This window comes from Chenopodium album, chromosome 17, assembly GCF_948465745.1.
Source record: "Chenopodium album chromosome 17, dcCheAlbu1.1, whole genome shotgun sequence".
Classification (NCBI taxonomy): Eukaryota; Viridiplantae; Streptophyta; class Magnoliopsida; order Caryophyllales; family Amaranthaceae; genus Chenopodium; species Chenopodium album.
The window spans coordinates 43369667-43393595 of NC_137850.1; the positions used below are offsets into that span (position 1 = coordinate 43369667).

Here is a 23929-nt window from a genome sequence, read left to right on the forward strand (position 1 = left end):
CACACCAGGATTGCGTTTTCGTTTTTTTTTTCTTTTCATTTATTTCTTTTTTTTTTTTTTTTTTTTTGGATTTCTATATTATTTTATTCTTTTATTACAAGACATTTCCTTTTCGGTAGTCATACTTCTCACGTAATAAGCCCAATACTCTTGTTAGGGTTAGACTTGGCAAAAATAAACCCGATAAATTTAACCCTAATTGGCTAATTCACTTGACTTGATTTTAACTTGATTCAATTTGATGGGTATTTTTTCGTTTTGTTTAGTAGTTAAAAGTTAAGGTCTGAATGGTGTGACATCTTTCTCCACCTTAGATTCATGTGGTTTAGACTCTATTTGGTATGGTCCATCTAAATTGTTTTTTTCTTAAAAAAAAAAAAAAAATCTTTTTTTTTTTTTTTATATGAACTAATTCTGTGCTCTTCTAATTAGCGTTTTCATTCCTAAGTCGAAATATGACTATTTCCAACCCTTCCCCTTTACTTCTTCATGTTTTTATTTACATTATTTGACTGTAAAAAGTTCCCTTAAGGTGTTGCTAAAAAATAAATAAATAAATAAATAAATAAAATAAAAATCCCCTAAGGTGGATTTTGTTCAAGTTAGTTGTATGAAAATTCATATAGAACGAGTTGTTTTATGAATAAAGATTTTAATGGGATCCTTCAATTATAAATAGATAAATCAGATGAGAATTTCTTCACGACTACAACATATTGATAAGCCCCCTTATGAAAAAGAGAGTATGAAAAATGTACGATTTGCAACAACAATCGTTAGCTTTTTAGAAATAATATATTTTATTGAATTCAATTGTCAAGTTCTCGTGAGATTTAGATCTCTTCGCAAATTTCATATGATTTTTATTTGTGAATTAATCTTTTTATTTAAAAGAAACTTATTCTATCATTTATTTTATCTTATTTTATTTGAACTTAATTTTCAAAAACATAACAAAATAATATGAAATAAACTGTCAAAAGTTGAAACAAACTCTTAAAACTCAAATCTCATGGGATTCATTTGAGAGATTTCCTTGATGTCTGTCTTGTTTTTTACCATTAAAAAAACAAAATAAAACCAAAAGCCAAGGAAAGTTCAAGATTTTCTTGTCATTAAATCAAATCCCACCATGGGCTATTCTAAATTGAGGATTTACATATCACTCGCACTCTCTTTCAATGTCAGTTTAAGTTGGAATATGGATTGGATTGCATGGGGTCAATCTGGTCTCTAGGTTTGCTGAGAAACTTGTGACCTATCGTACGAAATATATCCTCAATCTTAATCATTGGGTGCGTTCTATTCACCTGATTTTTACTTATCTAAACTTATCTGAAGTTAATAGAATTTATCTGAATTTATTAAAACTTTTTTTTAGTTGTATTTTGAACTTAGGGTGTATTTAGATCTATTCACTTGATTTTTACTTATCTAAACTAATTTGATCTTATCTGAACTTATTTTAAATTATCTAAACTTATTAAACTTTATTAAAACTTACTTTAGTTGTAATTTGAACTTGGACAACCCTTATCATAACTTATTTTTACTGAACTGAACTTAAGTGAACTTATCTTAAAGTATAGGCCTTAAATAAGTGAAAATAAGGTGAACATAATAGCCCCTTAGGTAAACTTTATCAGAAGTTATTTTTCTTGATCAACTAAACTTATTTTTCTTGCGTTGAACCTATCTTGACTTATATAAACTTATTAGACCTAAAATAAGTGAGAATACAGTGGACAGAATAGGCCCACTGTATTATATTTTTCCATATTATCACTAAACTGATTAATTAGTGTAAACATTGAGATAATCTATTTGACTTGGACAATCTTTAAAAAAAATATAAGAAAAATAAAGGACACGAGCTAAAGGTATAAATAAAATCTTTTGGCTAATTTATGTAGTAATAATGTATTGCACATGATGATCATCGCTAAGTTGGATTATCAAGCACTCAATAATCCTAGTTGGGCCATGTTTACAGATTTTCTTGAATTAGATTAATAATAATCAATATCTAAGCAGTCAATTTTATTCCTAATTATATAGAAGATGAATTGGCCTGGCCTGCAATTCCAAAGTCAAAGTCTTCATTCCTTTTTACTAATTTCTTAGCTTAGCCCACTATAATAATATTATATGTTCAAATTCTTAGGTCAATGTATGAGTGGTAATAGTTATGAAGTACAAGTATATACTAGTAGTCCCTCCGTCCCCAAAACTTCGACCCTTTTCGCCTAATTTTAATTCCAAAATGATCGACTCATTTGCATTAAAATACCCACCAATTTACAATAATATTTGTGCAAAATTAGCTTTTCATATAAAATTTTGTTTTTTTCATGTATTTTTATACTTTTTTACAAACCCCATGTAAATTAATCTTTCAAAATGTTTTTAGTTCTTTTTATTTAAGTTTCTTAATAACCGCGAAATCAACCTTAGTTTTGGGGACGGAGGGAGTATTGATTAGCCCTTAAAACAATCATTTACCTAAATTACCATGCATTTTCTATATGATCGCTCCACCCAATTGAGATTGCTTTTTATTCACCTGATATCAATTTATTTGAATTGAGAGCTTTTTTTACTTGTACATTGAGCTTAGAGTCCTTAGACGACATATTCATAAGTGACCATAACTTTTACTAGTACGAGACTTTGATCATAATTTCATCACATTATTATATATATTATTAATATTAAATTTTTATATTTTTTATATATACAGTATTAAAATAGAGATATATTTACGTTTTAAGATGCGTTTGAGATAAAGTAAAAAGTTAAAATAATGAGGTAATTAAATATGAATGGAGTGAATAGATAAGAGAGTTAGAGATAAGGAATCTAAGATAGTGTGGGGTTTCTTAATTAATTAATTTTTCCAAAATTCTACAAATTCATTCAAGAAGAGAGAAGAGGAAAAAGGACAATGAATGAATGAATAAATGAAGATGCTTCCCTTTCAATCAAATACACCCAATTTTCATAACCCGACAACCCTTTTTCCAGCCATCTGATTCCCCACTTCTTCATAAGAATCTCCTCACCTTTTTATTTTATTTTATATGTATTTTTTCTTGCTTAAAGACTAACCAATCAATTTATTATAGTACAACTATAATTTTTTTTTTTTCCAAATTCATTTTATTAATATTTTGTATTTGTACGTTCTTGGTTGGCTGCTCCTACTCCATACATCTGGCGATTTTTGGTCAAAAGAAATAAAATATGGATTAACATTTACTTATTTTGACAGAATATAATCAAGCCGCAAAGTAATCTTTGATTAACCGCCTTTTGTTATATTTTACTAATTTTTTGTACTATAATTATGAAGACCAAAGTTATTACTTGTATTATTGTCTTTCCTATATTATTAGGAAAATGATAAACATAACTCCAAATGCAATGTATAAGAAGCTAAAAAGGGAAATATTGAAGAAAAATTAACATTAATTACACCGATCTGTACGTGATTTGTCATTAGTTTTCAACTTAATTCCATTTTAGGAAGTATATTTAATGCTTATATACAGCCCTATATAACATTACCCATATTATTAAGATCGATCATCATCTTATTAGTACCATCTGATTCATTTTGGATTGTTTTTACTACGAGTAGTTTGTATAAACAAACATTGTTGATTGTTAATTAGTTACGTACGAACTAACAAACTATTGGGCATTTTTAGGTCAAATGAAAAGTTATTTATTGAACTAGTTTTTAGTTGTTTGGCCTCCTGAAATAATTAAGCTATTCGAGTTTAAACACTTGTTGTTTCTACTTTGACTCTTTTTTGGGGAAGAATGGAATAATAATAATTGAGAAATAGTTAAGTATCAAAGATGATGATCGTCATTGCTACTTTGTATCGATAACTCTTGTTCCTAGCTCACACTGGACAATCTCTACTTCACTGGAAACTAGTAATACTCTTCTTGATCTAGTAATTTGCACATAAGATAACAAAATCTCAGACACTATACTTGGGTGGATGTTTTACTACTCTTAAATTCATACTCCTTCAGTCACAAAATAAGTTTCATAATTGGCGATATATGAATGATTAAATCGCCAATTATTCAATTCAATTAATTAGTTGTTTTTGTAATGAATCAATTAAAAAAATGTACAACAAACTTGCTAAAGTGGGAGCCCAAGTGAAAAGGGGAATTTCCTGTTAAAAGGGTGTAATTTAGAGGTTTTATCACCCTATTCACCCACGAGCATTTTCTATGAGAAACAGTCTTGTACATTGAAACCTTTATAGAAAGAAAAAAAAAACAAAGTATGAGTATAACATTTTCAACACAATATGAAATGGAAGTACATAATACTTGGTATATCATATTTGAGCTTTTAAGACAAGCATGTCATCCCTTAAAGTAATACTCATGACAATCGATAAAAAAAGTATTCCATCCGTCCCCTTATTACATGCCCGTATTCCTTTTTGGGGTGGTCAAAATTAAGTGTCTGTTTCTATTTATAGGTTGTACTTTTTTACAATATTATCTCTTTTTGATAATTTGTCACCCTTTTTCTTTTTCTTTTTTGTACTTTTAACATCAATTCCCAGTACTTTCTCTCTCCTAATTTCCAACCACTTTTTCTTTCTCTCTATCTCTCTCTAACCCCACATGCATATTTATACTCCTAATTATTAGTTTTAAGGAATCTTTAACTTTCTTAATTCCCGTGCAAAATGAGAAATAAGCATGTAATAAAGGGACGGAGGGAGTAGCAATCTCTTTTACTCCCATATAACCCTTTGCTGTTTACATATGATCATATTGTAGCTTATGATTAATGCCTCTTATATGGGCCATAGTATGGCATGGCCATAACTATATTAATTAAAATGATTGTACATAAGCTATAATTGAAAGAATAAGTAAATTGATTGATAAAAAAAAGAGTGCAAAGTGTACAATTTACTCAAATTGGACGTATATTGAGAAGTCATTATTAGATGAGCATCTTTTAGCATACAGCATATAGGAATCCAAGAACAATTACCCAAAAAAAAAAAAAAAAAAAGGGTATCTTTGTGTTGTGTTGTTCTCAGAAGTGTACCACCATGAAATGTTTTATAGTATGAAGCATTATTACCACCTCGCTTTCCTACAATTTTCAAAACAATTTTTATTTGTGACCCATAAAATTAATTAATAAATACAGTATTAAAAAAAAAAAAAGTACAGTTTGAAGAATCATCCAAAAGCTGTTGAATTCGTTTGTCACAGAGAATCTCTATTATTGGATTCTTGGGGTAATTCTATTTATTTTACATTTACTGCTTGTTGGATTGGAGGATAACAAGTTGCAACTCTAAACATTGAATTTTTATTTTGGTATGGCAACAAGAATGTGGCAACCGGTAAGTCGGCAACAATTTAACTCCTTATATATTTGTACTACGGTATGGTGTTTATGAACATATAATGGTATAAAGGTATAACACTTGTGTTTAATTTACGTGTAATTTTATAAGAGTTTGTGTTTAATAGTAATATGTAAATGAATAGACTCGTGTACAAGTTGAGTTAATGCTATAATCGGATCACTAACATCATCATTTTTATGTAATCATAAATGAAAGTGAAAAAAAATGTACATTAGGTAGCTTAGTTTGGTGCACCTTTTGGCTTGCAAAGTTATATTCAGAAAAACATTTAATTGTCTAGTGATTAGTGTTATGCCTATTTTGGTTGAATTGAATTTTTGTCCATCATCAATAATCAATACATTATGTCAAAAATAAATTACTCGCAAAAAACAAAAACAATAAATAAATAAATAAATTACTCGTAATAATTATCAATCTAAGTACGTTACTCCATAGACAAGGAACAAGTGTCTTCTACAAATGATATTGAATGTAGTAATTACTTTTATTTAGTTTTTTTAAATGGCAAAAGCTAACAAGCGCTCTGAGGGCTTTGGATAAGCTAGCTAAAAGTATAAAGATTAAATTAAAATTAACATTTTGTCATGCTTTCCCAAATTAATACCACTTTAGGTAATATTTTAAATACTTATACAATGCCCTGAGGGCATTCGTTAGCAAGATGTAATTTTACTACCTCCTACACATTTTTTACTATCTTTGCAATTAGTAATGTAATTTACTATACCTATTCATATACGGAGTATGTAATTTTACTACCTCCTACACATTTTATGTTAGCTCTATATAAAAATATTTATTGTTTCTTTCCATTACAACTAAAAATATCGACATTATGAATTTTTGAAAATTGTTTCATTGGTGATAATTACATTTCTGACACAGAATAGTAGCATTATTCCTTATGATTATGGATTATAATATAAGCAAATAATCAAGCACAATAATAAAAAAAAAAATTAATAAATAAAAGAAAAAAAAAAGCAACCTAATAAATTTTAGGCTAATCTCACAAGACGAAATTGTTATAAAATGGGGAATTTTTAGATTAATCATATATTCAATTCTTATCATACATTCATACATATCTTCCTAATGGTATTCTCTTGTGGGAAAATTATTGGAGACTTTTTAATGGTTAATGCTAACGCAAGAGAAAATTAGTGAAATCAAAGTAAAATATGTATGCTACTAGACAAACTCAATAAGATATCCGGCCTAAAAAGGAATATGAAGTAATCCCATTAGAATGAAAGACAATACGTAAACATACAAATATTTATTTATGCCACTAGTTTGTCTTTAAATTAAACGACATATGTGCTATTATTCGTCTCATCATTTTAAGTTTAACTATGTATAATTGGCAAATAAAATCAAACAATTGAAATTATGTCTTTATAATTGATGGCATGAATTATGATATAGTTGGAAATATCTAAGCAAAGATTCAATGAACAAGGCAAGTTTTCCCTTACTTGATGTAGTAAGAAAATCTTAAGCAAATCAAAAAATATATTTTAGGATTCTAAAAAACAAAATAAAAATGGGAAGAGAATAAATAGTGACGCAAAAAAAAACTACAGTTTGGATTACGAAATAGAAAAGGACAGAAAAAGGCGTCGTAAGCAAATGAGAGAAAGCATCTTACACGTGATGATAAGTTGATATATTCATGGAATTTTCATGAATTGGGCCCTCTACATGGTACCTTTTGTCCTTCTATCAATTTCTTTCTTGTTTAAATGGAATCTTTCTAAAATCATCGAGTTGTACTAACTACTACTCCTAACCTAATTATTAATGTCTTTATTTTTCACTTTTTCACAATTAATTACGGAAAAAAAATATTATTGTTTCGATAATAATATAAAGTTCCGGTCCTCTCAAACAAACCTTCTGGCCGAGTAATATTACGCAAGTCCGATGAGCTACTCCATCTATTACTAATTGATTTACACTTTATTGATTCATCAAATACCCCTCCCTCCCTCGTTCCTCCTTTTAATGAGGATTAACCTAATGAAAATTTATCATATTTCATACTTACAAATGATACATTGATAAATACATTCCACAAATAATTGGAATTAGGCAATAATCATTAACTTGCCCAACCCAAATAATCATAAAAGTACTAATACTCCGTATAATTTTTATTTTTTTTAAGTGCAAAGTACTCGTATAACAATATTACAAGATTCAAACAAAATCCAACTTCAAATCAAATAACATAACACGTCATCCGAGTATGATCCAAACCAAACAATTTATACTTAAGGGCTTAAAGAGTTAAAGTTACGAGTATTTAGCCTTAGGCTACAATGAATAGTTATACTATTACAAAGGGTTAAAGTGTGGATTGTGGAAGGAAGGGTTGAAATACACTCCAAATTATGCAATAATAAATAAATAAATAAAGGGAAGGACAATCTAAAAATTTGGTGGACAAAGGAGAATATGAAATTGTGACAGTTTGACTAAGAAAAAGAGGAGAGAGAAATAAAGGCAATTTTCAGGTAAATGTGGAGGTGTCGGCTGATTCTATTTCATATGAACATGCCAGCAATTGTAGATTGTAGAATCGCTTCATCTTATACCCTTCTTCAAGATTCCTCATCTTATATACCCTTCTTCAACAATATAAAAATATTACCGGATATAATCTAACTTTAATCCGAGATTCAAATCAATATAAAATTGATTTAAAATAAGTTTTAATCAGTAAAAAATTATTTTTATCAACAAAGTAATTTTTAACTAGTTAACTCCATTTTTACCCATCACTTCAAAGAAACATTTAACATGAATCAACAAATATACAATATATTTTAGGAAAAATTGTCAAGAACTACCCACCTAATAGGTCATTTTGTCAACAACTACCTGCTTAAAATTTTTATCAAAAAAACTACCCACTAAATTTAAAAAGTTTGAGTAGCACTATCCATTTTGGTTTTCCGGCAACAAAATCCGGCAAGTGTGGCCGAATTTTATTTTTTTCCTCCAAAACTTAAGCCGGATTTTGTTGCTGGAAGATCAAATGGGTAGTGCCAGTCAAAATTTTTAAATTTAGTGGGAGTTTTTTTGATAAAAATTTTAAGCGGGTAATTGTTGACAAAATGACCTATTAGGCGGGTAATTCCGGACAATTTTTTCTATATTTTATTTAGTAGAAAAATTAAGTTTCGCAAAAATCAAGTGTAGAGAATAAGTTAATTGTGCCACTGACTTTTTAAAGACTCCATAGATTATATTATTTGACTAGATCAAAATTTAAAAACAGTAGGTTAAAAAAAGTGTTGAACAAAGATAGATTTGGTAGTAGTTGGAGTTATAGGTAATTAATAATAATTACGAAGAAACAGAAAGCAAGAACCAGCAAGTTCACACTCTTTAATCCTAGCAAGCTCATGGTGCCAACCTTAGACAAAGTCATGGATAATATATTAAAACCGGTAATTAGATAATCATGTTTATTAGCTCTTATAATCGAGTAATACTTTCTACTTGCTCCCTATCTTAGAAAATTAATCAAAGTCCAACTAAACGAAATTAAAACAAATATCAAATTAGTAGAATATAATAAGTTGGCTTTTAGTCCTGATAAAAGACTATCCTAACTTTTGTAATCTTTTTCTAAAAAAAAAAAAAAAAAAAGTGAGTAAAATATTACAGTAAATTAAAAACACGCTTAGCGGAACACGGGCCTGGCCACAGGGAACACAGGCTTGTTTAGGCCAGACCCGATTGTACCACATTCACAGATCCATTTTTATTTTGGCCCAAATAAAGGACAATGTCAACAATCGACTCACATTTGGATCTTACAGAAGGCCTTAATTCATGGCTTTGCCATTGTTTAGCTGAAGCACTTCCTTTGATGGTAAAAGATTACTAGGCGTCTAGGCTAAGCCAACATACAGCATGGCATGGCATGTCCTAACGCGATTTGGCTCGGTCCGTGGACAATCATTAATTTTGATTATCTAAGTATAATACACAATATATATTTACAGAGTTTAAAATACAAAGAATATTACAAAAGAATAAAAAAAAATAAAATACGAAGCACAGATTTCAGTCAATAAAACTCAGAATAATCTAAGTTGTTGGTTCCCTTCATGTAACAAAGTGTTTTGTCTATTTAGGGCTAATCTTAGACTCTCCTGTAAAAACTGCAGGGTCAAAATAATTGAAGTAACCCAAAGACACAAGCAGGAGGGATGGGCAGTGTCTCGGGTGATAATTTGCTTAGGACTACAGAGTACAGACAGTTTGCAGCAGGTTGAATGCGCGACACGACACAAAGCCATTTAGACCACGCAATGGCCAAGGCCCCGATACAAAGGTAGGGCACATGAACTAGGATCGACAACCAGCTGACATTTCAAACTACAACTTCGACAAAACTGAAGAGTATCTTGAGGCACTTGGCTTTGGGGGTAGTGGCTAATGAGGAGTAGGCACTTGAGCAGAGTAAAATCTTAGCTTTGTTAACATATCCTACTAATGGTAATTGATACATGAAAATGCAAAAGGGAGTCACAGTTCAGCTTCATTACAAAGAAGCTAACAGGTACAAAGGCACTTGTATTAAACTAAAAAAAGGCTAATTACATCCATGAAGGTCAAGCGGGTCAGAAAAGGAAAAATACAAACTGTTAACTATCCTACCGAACCTGCATCCCACTACTGCTTTTCAAATTGTATACACGGTATGCTGCACTTCCACAAAAATTGCTCACCTATATTGCAGGGTGAACTACTTCCAAGTTCCAACACTAGCACTCTGCTCATTGCTCTACTTTGGTCAAATGAGCAGTTAGATACTTTGAGACTGAAAATCCGTTGAAAAAATCCACGTCAAATAGTTCCTTTAGCTTTTCATCACACAAAATTCTCCTCTTATCAGAAGGGTCCTTCAAAACATAAGAGCAGTGGCGTTGGTCAGGCATGCCGCGGGTCAAAACTCAAAACTTAAAAATTACAACTAAAGACATGGACAAACAAGTAACTCAGAATATTCCAGAGGTATGATGGTATCCTGTTAGATAAGCCTAGGAAATCAGAAAGATGATGAAAGACCAAGAAATTCCCCAAACCCCAACAACTTTTGAAGTGAGCTACAAATCTTCTAATAAGGATGGTAAAAAAGAAATCATACTATTGAGCAAGATTATTGGAAGCATATTATGAAGAATCTGCTACAATGCTAAGTTCCCGCAACAGTTAGATACTAAGGATGTCTTGACGTTTGCAATTTCACCCTCACAGCCTAGTAAGATAGATTTAGTAAAAAGATTGTTTCAAGAGGTGATCTTCCCCAGCAGAAAATTTGAGAATAGATTCTATACCTAGTGATGCTAATATTTAAAATTCACAGAAATAACCTTTAGCTTATATAATAAAGATCATAGAAAAGCAAATAAGACACCTTGCTTGGACTGTACATTAGCACTTAATTTTGTTAAATAGCTAAGACAAGAATGTAAAGAAGAGTATGGATGTGAGAACTTTAACAGAAGCTAGAGACCATGTGAGAAGAAGTTATATACAGAGACTTAAAAAAATGACTAAGTGAAGGCTTTTAATATCTCAATGCAAGTTTCACAAAAGCAAAAAAGTTTCCAAAAAAGGATCAAAGAAGAAACAGCACTCTACATGCAATTTTTGTTTGGATAGGTGCAACTACGACTGACCCACTATTCTACTTCATATAACTTATAGTTTGAAAACTGTAGTAGATAGTTATAGTAAGAGAGGACAGTGGAGTTGAAAAAATCGCCTACAAATGTGGGAGAGTTCTAGGCGGCTGTACTTCACACAAAGTAAGGGTCTGTTCTATTCACCAGATATCCACTTTTATGAACTTATTTGAACTCAATTTAACTAACTTGAACTTAAACGAGCGTATTGAACCCAAGTAAAGCTTATTTTAGTTGTAAATTGAGCTTGGGTAACCCTTATTAACCCTTTCCGAACTATCTGAACTTATTGACCCCTATCTAAACTTAACTTTCCTGAAATAAGAGGATATAAGGTGAACACAACAAGCCTAAGAAGGTTGTTCAAGTAATTTGATTTGCCTTTGATATTCCTAAGCATATGTTTTGGTGGCTTCTTCAACTTTAGTGACAGCAAATTAGTTGTAGTTGTTAGAGTATGTCCTAATGGAAATCGAGATTTGAGAATAAGAACAAAAGACCACAAATGTGGCAATGTGGATAGAGTAAATAAGTATACAGCTTTACCCTTGACCAATTAAGACTAGCAGAGATTGCCAATGCTTTTCAAGAAGGCCCAAAATCATTTTAATAACTAGCTATATTCTAAAGAACAGTACATCATGTCAGCATGTTTAGAGGTTAAAATTCTCTTTTCAACAGTTGCACATTACCTTAATATTAGTGATATGGATGATAGAATCATAAGGCATGAAGAAGCAAATCAACAATTGAAATATAAGAGGATACACAAGCAACCAGGCTAAAATGAATTGCACTCGCTTCGTCCTATATAATTTTGAAATTAGTAAAAGAAAAGTTTCTATCATCACGCTAAAGTTTCCTACCCTTTTTCTTCTGACCAACCATCAAATTTTGTGCACATTCAATGCTTTAATTTGACTACTTATAGAGACATCCAAAAAAAGAGATTTTGGCATCTATTATAAGAACCAAGGGGTACATTATACGAGTACTGGATAGAGCCTCATGTGTAAGAGTTGCAAATTGCAAATACAACTAGGCTTCCCAGTTGCTCAGGGTTGAAGTTGAAAGCATGTTGCAGCATGAATGGAAGGTCACATTCAAAGAAACAATATAAGGTATTTTCGCAATTGTTTCCATTATGTAAGCAAAAAATCTTCAAGTTATACATATTCATATTTGAGGCCACCAACACCAACCCCTCATCCTAAAAAAGGAAAACAAAGGAGAAAACGAAAAGAATGTAAAAGTTTCATTGAATAGTTTAGGCAAGCAATACCATACCTGGAGCTGATTCTGCTTTATATAGTTCCAAATCCTCTTGACAGCGTCTGACCTACTTAGAGTAGTTTCACCAGTACCAAGGAACTTCACAAAAGCCTCAGAAAGTTGTAGGGGTATAAGAAAACCAGTAGTACCTCCCTTTTTTTGTTTAGCTTTTGGCTTTGATTTTTCCGTATCTAATCGAAGTTATAAAAAAAAGGGGAAAAAAGAAGGAGAATATGTAAATACAAAAGGCAACAAGACAGCAATCGTTTATCCATAAAAAAAAAAAAAAAAAAAAAAAAAAAAAGACAGCAATCGTTCATCCTCATATGCAAGCAATTAATTTTGACTTAATACAGGATATTGCCAAACAAATTAGCAGCCTATCTTTAATAGTTCAAAAGTATCACCTTCGTCTTTCTGACGTCTTTGCTTCTTTACTGGAGGCCGCCTATCAATTGGACGATCTATAATAGAAAGTACAAGAAAAAAAGTTATACAAGCAAGTTTGACAAATTATCTTTTTTACAAAATGCACATTCTGAAGCATAAATTCGCAGCCATTTTATGCAGGAATACAGACAGTGTACATGCACACAGTAGAAAACACCATAAACTGTAATAGTAGAAAGAACTCATGAAGTTGTCTTTTATGTGCTTTCTTCCTTAGCATGTAAAGATAGTAATTCAGGTTGACATTAAAGTAAATAAGAAGACATTTTTTCCAGGGCGAATCTTCCAACATACAGGAGAAACAACATTGTGATGGCACCAGAAATAAAACCACTTCAAAGAAGACATAGCAAAGACTAGACATCCAAAACAGCATACGCTTTTTTTTAATGAACTTATGGACCCCTAAGAAACAGCAACCGGACAGCTCCATCAAAAATTTATACAGTTAACAAAATAAAGAAGGAAGAAGTTTGTAATCTAAACTCCTAATCCACCATGGCACCAAGTTCCAATATAGAGCAATTTACTTTGAAGTATAATGTCCCTGGATTGAGCTAATGCAGTCAGAATTATTCTTGGAATAGGAACTACCATTGCATCTCATACTTTTTTTTTTTAATTAATTTTTAATTTTTTATTAACATCAATTACCCCCCATTCCTCTACAGAGGATCCAGCCTTAGGCTGTATAGGGATTTTTTATTTACTTTAGATGTATACAAGTCGATTCTTGTTCTTTCAGCTTTAAGATTAGCTCCATTCATGTCAGAAGGATATGACAGCAAAAGTAATGGCAATGAAAGATGATCACAAAACAAGCAATACATACCTTCCTCTGACTCAAGCGGCCATATATGCTTGGAGAGAGCTTTATTCATCTGGAACATGTTGATGGTATCTACACGAAAAATGGAATGCAACATCTTGTCACATTTTATGTTACGCCTGTTACTTGGATCTTGCAAGTCCTTCTCTTTAATATATGCCCAGAGTTTCTTAACTACCTGAAGCCAAACAGAATTTGGCAATACAGAATCCACAGTTTAAACATTGGAAGTCTAGCAACCCTGATTAAAATGAAATGAGATGATAGAAGCAGTAGAATATCACCTCAGTTCGAGCCATTTCAGGTTCACCAACAAACTCTTGAAGTTGGGGGGAAAGACTACATAATCTGGTAAACCCGGTTCCTTTTCTTTTCTTCTTTGCCTCCTCATCCTTGGACCTAATTTTTGAAAGAAAAAGGCAAATTGTCATGGCAGAAAGCAAGATGCATTTAAGAATCTAAGGCAAAGAGTTCTTAATGACTACATTGTTGCCACATCAACACCGACAACACATCAAAGAGATGTTGCATGTGAAACAACTTTATATCAACCTCAAAATGCTTCAAAGCATTAAGAATTGCATCCAATTACCTATGGTGTCCCAGTGAGGTACTTTTTTAGAGATATCAAAAAGGCCAAAAATCCTTATTCTGTTTTTAATTGGGTGAAAAATCATTTTCTAGGAAATCTGATATCCCATTTTCCTCGATTTGGTATGCTTAGCAAAAAAATATTTTTGTCGAGAGAATTTAGGTCAGGAAGATGTTTTTCCTTTTGTTCTTTGTTTGGTTTATTTGGAATCGAAAACAATTTTCCCCAATAGTGGAATACATCCTCCCAAGGGGGTAAAACATTTTCCTTTTGTAAGACAAAAAAGCTACATGTACCTTCCTCTTTCTCCCTTCACATCTATCCAACCCTTCCATATTCCCTTTTTATTATATCTCCATCTTTTCTTGCAAGTAACCACCCGAAATTAAAATCATTTTACACTGAAAATGTTTTCCGTCAAACCAATAGAGCCTAAGTCGAAAATAGTTTTCCTAAATGCGGAAAAGTAACATTTTCTGAAGCCAAGGATTTCAACAATTCCTTCTCCATCCCTCCCTCACCTCCACTTCTCCTCTCTTCCATTCCTTCCATTCCTTCCCTACCATTTCCATCTCTTATTAACTTTTTGACCAACAAATCAAACATTTCATAAATTCCCATTGAAATACACATTCCAATCAAATTATAAAATCCAATTCAAAATGTACTACTGTATCATTCAATCAAATGCACGAAAAGAACATGTCGTTGAGCATGATGCGCATCATACTCTCGAAAGCATATCTAAGTATTACCAAACACACCAATTTTCCAAAGAATAACTACAAATTCTTCAATACAATAACTAATCAACTGTAAGAACATACATGCAAAACCAGTCAATAGCAAACACTCACCTAAAAAACAACTACTAATTCAATCTATTTATTTATAGATATAATTTCATTCTTTTAATAGAAAAATTCATGATAAAATTCAAACAGTTAAAAAAAAAATCATCTTTCTTTTAAATTAGCCGAAATTACAAAACCAAGAAAAACAAATAAATTTAATATAAATTAAATAAATAACAAACCTCTTTTCTTCCTCTTCATCATCTTCCTCATCCTCTTCCTCGTCTTCATCTTCGGCTTCGGCTTCTTCAACCGCCTCCTTTCCGTCTTCCTCCGCCGCCTCTTCGCCGTCTTCTTCACCGCCGCCGCCGTCATCACCGCCGTCTTCCGGCAGCGGACTCACATTTTCGTCTTCCTCGGCGCCATTGACGTGACCTTCATGAAGAATTTGATCAATTTGTTGAGAAATGAACTTTTTGCGATCAGTCAAATCTTCGCCGAAGTCGGTTTGAAGCTGGCGGCGCACGGCGGCAGGAGTGGTGGTGTTAAGGTCCGACGTCCGTAAGATTTCGCGGAGTCGGACGACTAGCTCCGAGTCCGATACCATTGCGGGTTATTTGACCCGGATCCGTTTAACAAAACTCGAGAAGAAGGGGAGAAAGAAAGTTTGTAAGAGAGAGAGAAAATAAAAGAGGGGAAGAGTTTGCTTTGACACTTGGATTTATAAAAAGTGAAAAAATTGTGGTGGGGGTGGCGTAATTTGGATGACAAAGTTACCAACAAAGCAACTAACATTCGGGTTTGGGTTTGGGTTTGGGTTCGGGTTTGGAGGCGGAGGCGGAGTCGGGTTTGGGTTTGGAAGAATGGAAGTTAGGACATGGAGTTTGACCCGTTTGAGGGAATTGGGAGATCCGAAAGGTGTTGCAAACTCACATGTTTCACTAAAAGCTAGGTATTGGAGTTTTCATTTAGAAGAACATAGTCTTATATAGAGTAGTCAATTTGAGCCACAAGTGTGATTGTTTCATCCATATCTCTCTGTTTAGGAAGCAAATCATAATAATTTTAAGGTTTATAAATCAAGAGGATTGTGTTTAAAAGATTCGTGTAGCATGTAGAATTATAATAGGTATAGTTGGTATCTGTATCAATCATGTATGTATACTGAATAAATGTGAGATGTTGTAATGTGTAGAAACATAATGGATACACTTGACAGCTGTATCAATAATCAACAAGTATTATGTAGGCTAGATAAGTGTGAGATGTTGTAATGTGTAAAATTATAATGACTACACTTGACAGTTGTATTAGACGTCGGCATCTATTATGTAGGATGGATAAGTGTGGACGCTATAATGTGCAATATTACGATGAATACACTTGTCAGCTGTATCAGACGTCAGCATGTTTTATAAGTGTGAAATGTTGCAATGTACAGAAATGGATACACTTGCCAGTTGTAACAGACGTAAGCATGTATTATGCAGGTTGGATAAGTGTGAGATGTTGTAATGCACTTGACATCATGATATAATTGGTATGTTTCTTTTTAAAAAGTTTTTGTACTCTTTCATTTTTCACGGCGAGATTTCAGGCGTAAATTGTGTCACAGCTGTTATAACGTTCACTTTTACATGAATTCTGTAACACATTTATTTACACCAATCTTACAAAGTTTGAGTAATTTGTCAACAAAATGACATTATTGTTTTTCTTTTCGTTTTTATTACAGAATTTTAGGCTTAAGTTGCGTAATAGCGATTGTAACATTCAGTCTCACATAATTTTTGTTCAACATAAAACTCTCACATGTACAATACATTTACACCAATCTTGCAAGGTTAGGGTAATTTGTCAAACTTTAACTCTATGTATTCCGTAACAACTTATACAATAACAAAATAGGTATAATGACATATTTTCTTTTCAATACAACAATTCAATAAGATTGTATGGCATCCTAACTTAACTTAATTTCTATCTCACACTTTTGACCTTATAAATGTACTTTCCTCATTCAAATCTTTTTCTTACACTATTTTTACTCTTGTGAGTGGTGTATTGTGCTCCTTATTTACACGTTTGCACATATCTAATGAACTCACAATGCATGTTGGGAGAGCATGAATAACACTCCTTGAAGACATAATTAAATCTAATCCATGATTCTAGTAAGGTTCAATTTCATCGTAATCTGACGAGACTAGAGAAACTTGTTAGCTTTTGATTCGATATAAGTCATGTAATTAATTACCCAAGGGTGAAAACAGTAAAATGATTCCTAACTTCTTCTCTTAGCAATCCAAAATATTCCATGGTATACAAAAGTTACAAGATTAAGTTGATATAATACGACAAATAACAATTAAAGGTTAAAATTAACCTTTTAAACCAAGAATTTCTATATTTCAAGCATCTTTAGGGTGGAATGTGGTCCAAACTACATGTTCATAAGAAGATTCAGAAAGGGATAGTCTCTCTATTTCTCTGATATACCAAACTTGCTGTTGTCACATAGTAAGATATTTATATAAGAGAAACCCTAAGAGGTTTTCCCTGATGCTGTTGTGGATAAGGATTAAGGACATGTAAAGCTCATATCCAATCTGAATGACCATCTTCTCTTCTCTTGGCTCTGCAATCAGCAATCAGCATGATAATGACTACCTAGCTGTAACTTGTCCTCATCGTTGTGACACTGACAAATCTAGAATCCCTCTGGTTGACATTGTCGGAAAGCAAGAATGATCTTACTTTTGGATAAAGCCTAGAGGAAGAGTGGAAGGTCGTGAAGTCTCGTTTTACCAGTCTTTGATGAGGGAAGATAACTCCCTCTTAAAGATGAGCTGAAACTGTACAATCTTTGGGCATTTTTAATGCTTTATTACATGCATCGTTGCATTGTACATAGGCGAAAAGACCCTTCAAGATTGAATTGAGCCCATCTCTAAGATAGGGTTTCCATGACATTTTCAATAATCTATAGTCTCTTAACATCAAACTTACATTTCTCCCACAGGAAGAAAGAATGAGAAAGTACAAGAAATGCACATCTATAAAACATGAGTTCAGCAAATCAGCACCATAGGTTAACACAATTGGCTCCTATCTAAATTACAAGCTGAAGTTTCTACATCCTTTGACTATGTACAGCCCTTTGCTCACACAAGTATCAAAAAAACAGAGAGCCTCTAATGTACTCAATTACAGCAAAATGAAGCTGATGCATTGACATGGTCATCACTTTGGAGGAATTCTCCTCAAACTCATCTTGTAAAGATATTGAGGTTCAGGGGCAACCAAGCAAAATCTACTCAAGTCTTCAAGGATCATCACTGTCACACCAACCAGAATGAGCATTCCTGCCATTTTCAGAATTAAACTCGCTACAAGATCAGACACTTGACTTTTCTGCAGTTATATTCTCCGAGGGCTGATCATCAGCTTTTAGGAAGTCTTGTAAGTCATTTAGAAGGTAAGGTTCTATAAGTCTCCAAAAGCTAGTAGAATGGCTTCCCATAAAGCCCAACCAAAATACCTTGCCCTTTTGCTTTATCCTGAACTCCAAGGACTTCAATTTTAATGCTTTAAACACCCTCTCTACATCATCCTTGCTTCCTTTTACCTTCAAAAAAATATCCCCATTTGGTGTAGTGTATCCACCATACATAAACCAGTAAGCAAGAACACGTGGTGTTAACCACCGATGAATTAATTTGGGAATGCTCTGTTTTCCTTCTGCCCAGAACTGATGAGCATAAAACCCAAAACAAGTATGTGGGACTGTCAAAAATTCTGAAGGGATATCATCAATGTCATCTGTTGAGCCATTGGAATGTTGTAGCCATTCGTGGAACTCATTATATATATGTCTTTTCAAGATTGTATGTATACCACAATCATCCTTGAACTTAAAATGAACAAAATGTAGCTTTTTTTCCCCTGCATACTCTATTTGCAAGCCACCAAGCAGCAAACCCACCAAAGTCTCTCTTTGTTCTGGAGTCAGTTTCAAGGTCACATATTTCTCAATAAATTTTTTGGCGGAGGTAAAAAGGTACTCCAGCTTCTCCATCAAAGAGGACTCGACCTCATATTTCTTCTGGCGCATGAACCTATAGAGTTTTTCAGCCTTCGCGTTATCCCCACAAGCTAAGTACCCACTTAAAAGGCTATTACATGACCTGCTGCTGACACCAATAGCCTCATTCTCTAACATCTGGTTGAAGATGCTCTCTGCCTTCTCAATATTGCTAGTTTTCACCAATGAGTCCAAGTAGCTACCATAGATAGCCCGATTTGGGCGGCATTTCTCAAGGCATTCCAAGAAGGTGGACTCAACTTTATCATGTAAGCTTAATTTGTAATACATATTTAGGAGATCCACATAAGATGTGGTAAGAGACTTTAGACCACTCCCAGCGAACTCTTTCATAAGAGACTCGGCAAGCTGTACCTCTTGACTATTACACATAATCTCTATGATCTTCTGGTATGCCACATTGTTTATCTGTCCACACTGCTCCTGCATTTCTCTAAATATATCCAAAGACTTCAGAGGATCCCCAACCTCAGCATAGACACCCATTTTATACATATAAGCTTGAGGAGAAATACCACCATCACAATTTAGAAGCTTAAGCCAGGACTTTTCCGCTTCATCCACTTCACCTACTTTCGAACAAGCCCTCAGAATGGATAAGAGAGTATCTTTGGTTTCTGGAATTTTCCTCAGATTCATCTCCTTCAACAGATAAAATATTCGCTCTTTGTCAGTGGTATCCTGATGACTATGAAGCCAAAGGAGACCACTATAAATCTCCTCACGTATCTCTAATCCACAGGTTGCAAGATTATGAAAAATGAACTCAGCCTGCTTAAGATACGGCTTCACAGAAATAGCAGGTTTGCTTATTAGAGCTCTAAAGAGAGCATTATGCAAACTAAGCCGAGGACGGTAAGCTCCTAAATGTATCATACGATAGTAAATTTCACATGCTTCCTTAAGGCAGTCCTCACCCGGGGCACTGAGATATGCAACAATCAAGATATGAAATGTTGATTCACTAGGTACCCGTCCCTGATTGATAATGTCATCATAAATCTCTCGACATTTTGCAAACTTCCTCTCTCTACCAATGCAATCAGCAAGCTTGGTAGCCAGAGCAAAATCGAATCGAAACCAGTGTTGCTGGATCATCCACTTGTACACCTATCATGTTTAATGGATATATAATATAAGAAAAAGGTGCATATAAAGTACATCATACAGAATAAAGTCTGAGGAACACAAATTTGTAGTCACTAGTCATAACCATATATTATTCATCTTAATAGACCTATAAATAACTAGAAAACCTAAAATGCATTCCACAAACAAGGAACTAACACTTTGTTTGGATTGACAGAAATAGAGAGAAAGAAAGAAGGGAAGGGAAATGGAAGGATGGATTATTAAGGAAGGGAATTGGAGGAGAGAGAAATTGAGGGATTAAATTGTAGGAAATTTATCTCTCCAACAATGGAGAGATTTGGAAGGAAAACTCATCATTTTTCCCTTCCCTTCCCTCCTCCCCCCCCCCCCCACCCCTCTTCTCTCTCTCTCTCTCCCCCTCCCTCCCCTTCTTTTCCTTCCCCTTTCTCTACTCAAACACACTGTAAAGCAATTGTCTATAAGTGATTATTCATTTTATTTTTGGGAGCAATCCTAAAAAATGTCTACAGGCATGCCAGGGAACAGCAGATGAAAAGCTGGAGCAGTTTGCCTATGCAGTGATCACAATTGCATTCAAAAGGAATCATATCGAATGTCAATCAGTTCTTGAGAATAGGACAATGCCATGAGAAATTACCATTGCTTCACTTTTAGGAGGGATAGAAAAAAAAATCTCTAGAAAAGGGCATTAGCAAGTGTACTAAGGGGTATAAAATTCTATTCTAGGCAAGGCTTTATAATCTCTGAACATCAAACTAGTTTTGAGTCACCTCTCACCATAATCAATCCAATCTCCAACACAAAGATCAAACTGGCGAAAATGGATTACTTTGATTTCTACCACAGCGTAAGGGAGCCCAACAAAGTAAGGCAGCGAACTTTAGGAATCAATGTTCTCCTTCACTATCTTGTTGGATATCAAAATTGTAACTTTGCTTTCGTCATCCAAACGCATAATGGTCCCTTGTACACTAAAAGAGCATGAGTGCTAAATGACAACACTGTAGATCTGCCTTGTCAAGTTAACTTTTGGGGGTGAAATTCTATACTAGCCAAGCCCTATAATCTCTAAACATCAAACTAGCTTTGATTCACCTCTCACCATAATCAATCCAATCTTCCATACAAAGATTAATCAAGCAAAAATTCCTAGAGCACTAAAAGAACACATGTGGTCATTGGCAACCGTGTCCATGGTCTAGTTTGTATGACCTTATCTAGAAGTTAACTATAGGTATGAAGCTCTATTCTAGGCAAAACTCTTTAACACCAAAATAGTTTTGGGTCACTCTCATCATAATCAATCCAATCTCTGTTACAAAGATTAATCTAGCGAAAAATGGATTACTTTGGTTTCAACCACTACTTAGTGGAGGCGAACAAAGCAAAGCAGCGAAATTTAGGTGACAATGTTCTTCCTTACTATGGTGTTGGATATCATACATATAAAATTTGCTTTCATCATCTAAATGCACAATGCTCCTTATACACTAATTCACTAAAACAACACACATGCTCATTGACATCCATGTCCAGATCTAATTTGCTTGGCCTTACCAAGTTAACTTTTGGGTATGAAATTCTATTCTAGCCAAAGCCCCATAATTTCTAAATATAAAACTAGTTTTGAGTCACCTCTCACCACAATCAATACAATCTCCTATACAAAGATTAATCTAGCGAAAAATGGATGCTTCAATTTCAACCATTGCTTAAAAGATCCCAACAAAGCAAAGTCATGAACTTTGGGCATCAATGTTCTCCCCACTTATTTTGCAGGATAACATCAATGTAAACTTTGCTTTCATCATCCGAATGCACAACGCTACTTGTATACTAAAAGAACACAAGTGCTCATTGACACCCGAGTCCATATATTTCCATAGCCCTATTTAGGAGTTTAACTTTTGGGTATAAAATTCTATGCTAAACAAAGCCCCAAGATTTCTAAACATCAAACTAATTTTGTGTAACTCCCACCATAATCAATCCAATCTCCATTACAAACAACAAATCAATCGAAAAACCGATTTCTTCTCTCTCAATCACTAAACTTTGCTTCTATCATCCAAAACCATACTCCAAGGTATAACTTAATTTCTGTCTACTAATCCAAACATAGCAATAACACATAAAGTTCCTAATCATAAACAACAAATCCAACATCGAATTCAAACAAAAAAAATAGAGAAAACACAAAATCATACCGAAAACGCAGCATCATTTAGACGAATACGAAGAAAATGGTGCGCAATATAAGTAGCATCCTGTTGCCGCATCCATTTTTTCTGGGCAGTTAGAAGTCGAATTTGGGTGGGACGTTTTTGACAAGGTAACTCCTTACAAAGCCAAGCAATCTTCGACCGCCGCCAATTCTCCGGTAATTCCTCCAATTCCGTCACCTCCACCACCGGAGAATCGAACTGCATATCAATTTTCCTCATTTCACCACCATTTTTATCCCATTCAATGTCAAAATTATGCAATTCTATCTCATTTGAATCAACACCCACATCATTATCTGTTTCGGTCTCTATTTCGGGTTCGCCCACCAACTGTTCGACGGAAGTTCCAGGTGAAGTAGCGCGGGGTGCAAGTGGGGTGGTTTTCAGGCATGGTGGTGATGACGTGGAGGAGAGAGAAAGGGGGTTTTTGTGGGGTGATGAAGATGGTGGATTGAGGAAGAAGAAGGGGAGAGAGAAAGTGGAGATTTTAGGGATTGAAGGAGGAGGAAGAGAGTTGAGGAGAGAGAGTGGATAGAGTTGTTGTTGTGGTTTGCTCAGGTTAACTAACAGCATTTCTGAGTTTTGATTTGTGCTCCAGCCTAGTAGTTTTCCAGTTCTTATCCTGGTTTTCTTAAGTTCTCAACTCACTTCAACAGTCAAAATAATGTAGCATGTCTCAGGGACTGTTCACATTTACTGATCTGAACTGATTGGAGCTGATCTGAATTAAATAAAGCTGAAATGAATATTTTATGAGAGAAAGACATTAGGAGATGAACTGAACTGAATTGATTGGAGCTGAACTGAATTGAATAGAGATGAAATCAACATTTTATGAGAGAAGGAAATTAGGAGCTGAACTAAACTGAACAGATTGAAGCTGAACTGAACTGAAATTAAGCTAAAGTGAACAGGCCCTTAGTGTAACACATAACACACCAACAAGAGTTGGCTCAAGTGGTATGCAGCTTGATGCCTCTTAAGAAAGGTTTTAGTTCGAGCCTCACCGAATGCAAAAAAACCGAGTCGGTGAATCGGGTGGGGCAAACTAAAAAAAAAAAAGTGTAACACATACCCTGTGTGTGTGTGTTTGTGTTATTACAAGCTCATTTTTTGGGTATGACCGTATGAGACCATTAGACGTTTATTTGGTACATGAAATTTTCACATAGCGTATGGAATAATGTATGTCATGAAGGTTAGGATGACTTTTGTAGAGTATGGAATGATTTTTTTTTTTTTTTTTTTGGTGTCATAGCGTGAGTCATCTGCATTAAGAGTTACATTTAGTCTTTTTCAAATTAATATTGTCAATACTTGTAAATTTGAATAACACTTTACACTTACTTCAAAGTGTTAGAAATTTAAGCATTTCAATCTATAAATGTTTAAAGAATCAACAATAATTAGGT

General features: G+C 33.6%; 2 protein-coding genes across 2 annotated transcripts; both read right to left on the bottom strand.

The window, feature by feature from the left end:
* Nucleotides 1–9899: 9899 nt before the first annotated feature.
* LOC145589797 (uncharacterized) lies at nucleotides 9900–15865 on the bottom strand. Its single transcript, XM_081646484.1, has 6 exons — nucleotides 15317–15865; nucleotides 13973–14087; nucleotides 13692–13866; nucleotides 12817–12873; nucleotides 12425–12600; nucleotides 9900–10351 (listed from the first exon to the last, which is right to left on the bottom strand). The coding sequence occupies exons 1-6, from the start codon at nucleotides 15679–15681 to the stop codon at nucleotides 10226–10228; spliced, it is 1014 nt and encodes a 337-aa protein (XP_081502610.1). The 5' UTR covers nucleotides 15682–15865; the 3' UTR covers nucleotides 9900–10225.
* A 2142-nt stretch (nucleotides 15866–18007) lies between these two features.
* Nucleotides 18008–23152, bottom strand: LOC145589798 (pentatricopeptide repeat-containing protein At2g15820, chloroplastic-like). Its single transcript, XM_081646485.1, has 2 exons — nucleotides 22500–23152; nucleotides 18008–20289 (listed from the first exon to the last, which is right to left on the bottom strand). Exons 1-2 carry the CDS (start codon nucleotides 23088–23090, stop codon nucleotides 18472–18474), a joined length of 2409 nt encoding a protein of 802 aa, XP_081502611.1. The 5' UTR covers nucleotides 23091–23152; the 3' UTR covers nucleotides 18008–18471.
* Nucleotides 23153–23929: the final 777 nt, after the last annotated feature.

What these genes read in the sequence shown, in the direction of transcription:
- LOC145589798 (XM_081646485.1), bottom strand. Translation starts at nt 23,090, where the DNA reads ATGCTGTTAGTTAACCTGAGCAAACCACAACAACAACTCTATCCACTC. An exon ending in TAAATGATGCTGCGTTTTCG is followed by an intron (nt 20,290 to 22,499) that starts GTATGATTTTGT and finishes TAAACATGATAG; the next exon opens with GTGTACAAGTGGATGATCCA.
- LOC145589797 (XM_081646484.1), bottom strand. Translation starts at nt 15,681, where the DNA reads ATGGTATCGGACTCGGAGCTAGTCGTCCGACTCCGCGAAATCTTACGG. An exon ending in CTGAAATGGCTCGAACTGAG is followed by an intron (nt 13,867 to 13,972) that starts GTGATATTCTAC and finishes GTTTGGCTTCAG; the next exon opens with GTAGTTAAGAAACTCTGGGC. An exon ending in AAGACGTCAGAAAGACGAAG is followed by an intron (nt 12,601 to 12,816) that starts GTGATACTTTTG and finishes AACTTCGATTAG; the next exon opens with ATACGGAAAAATCAAAGCCA.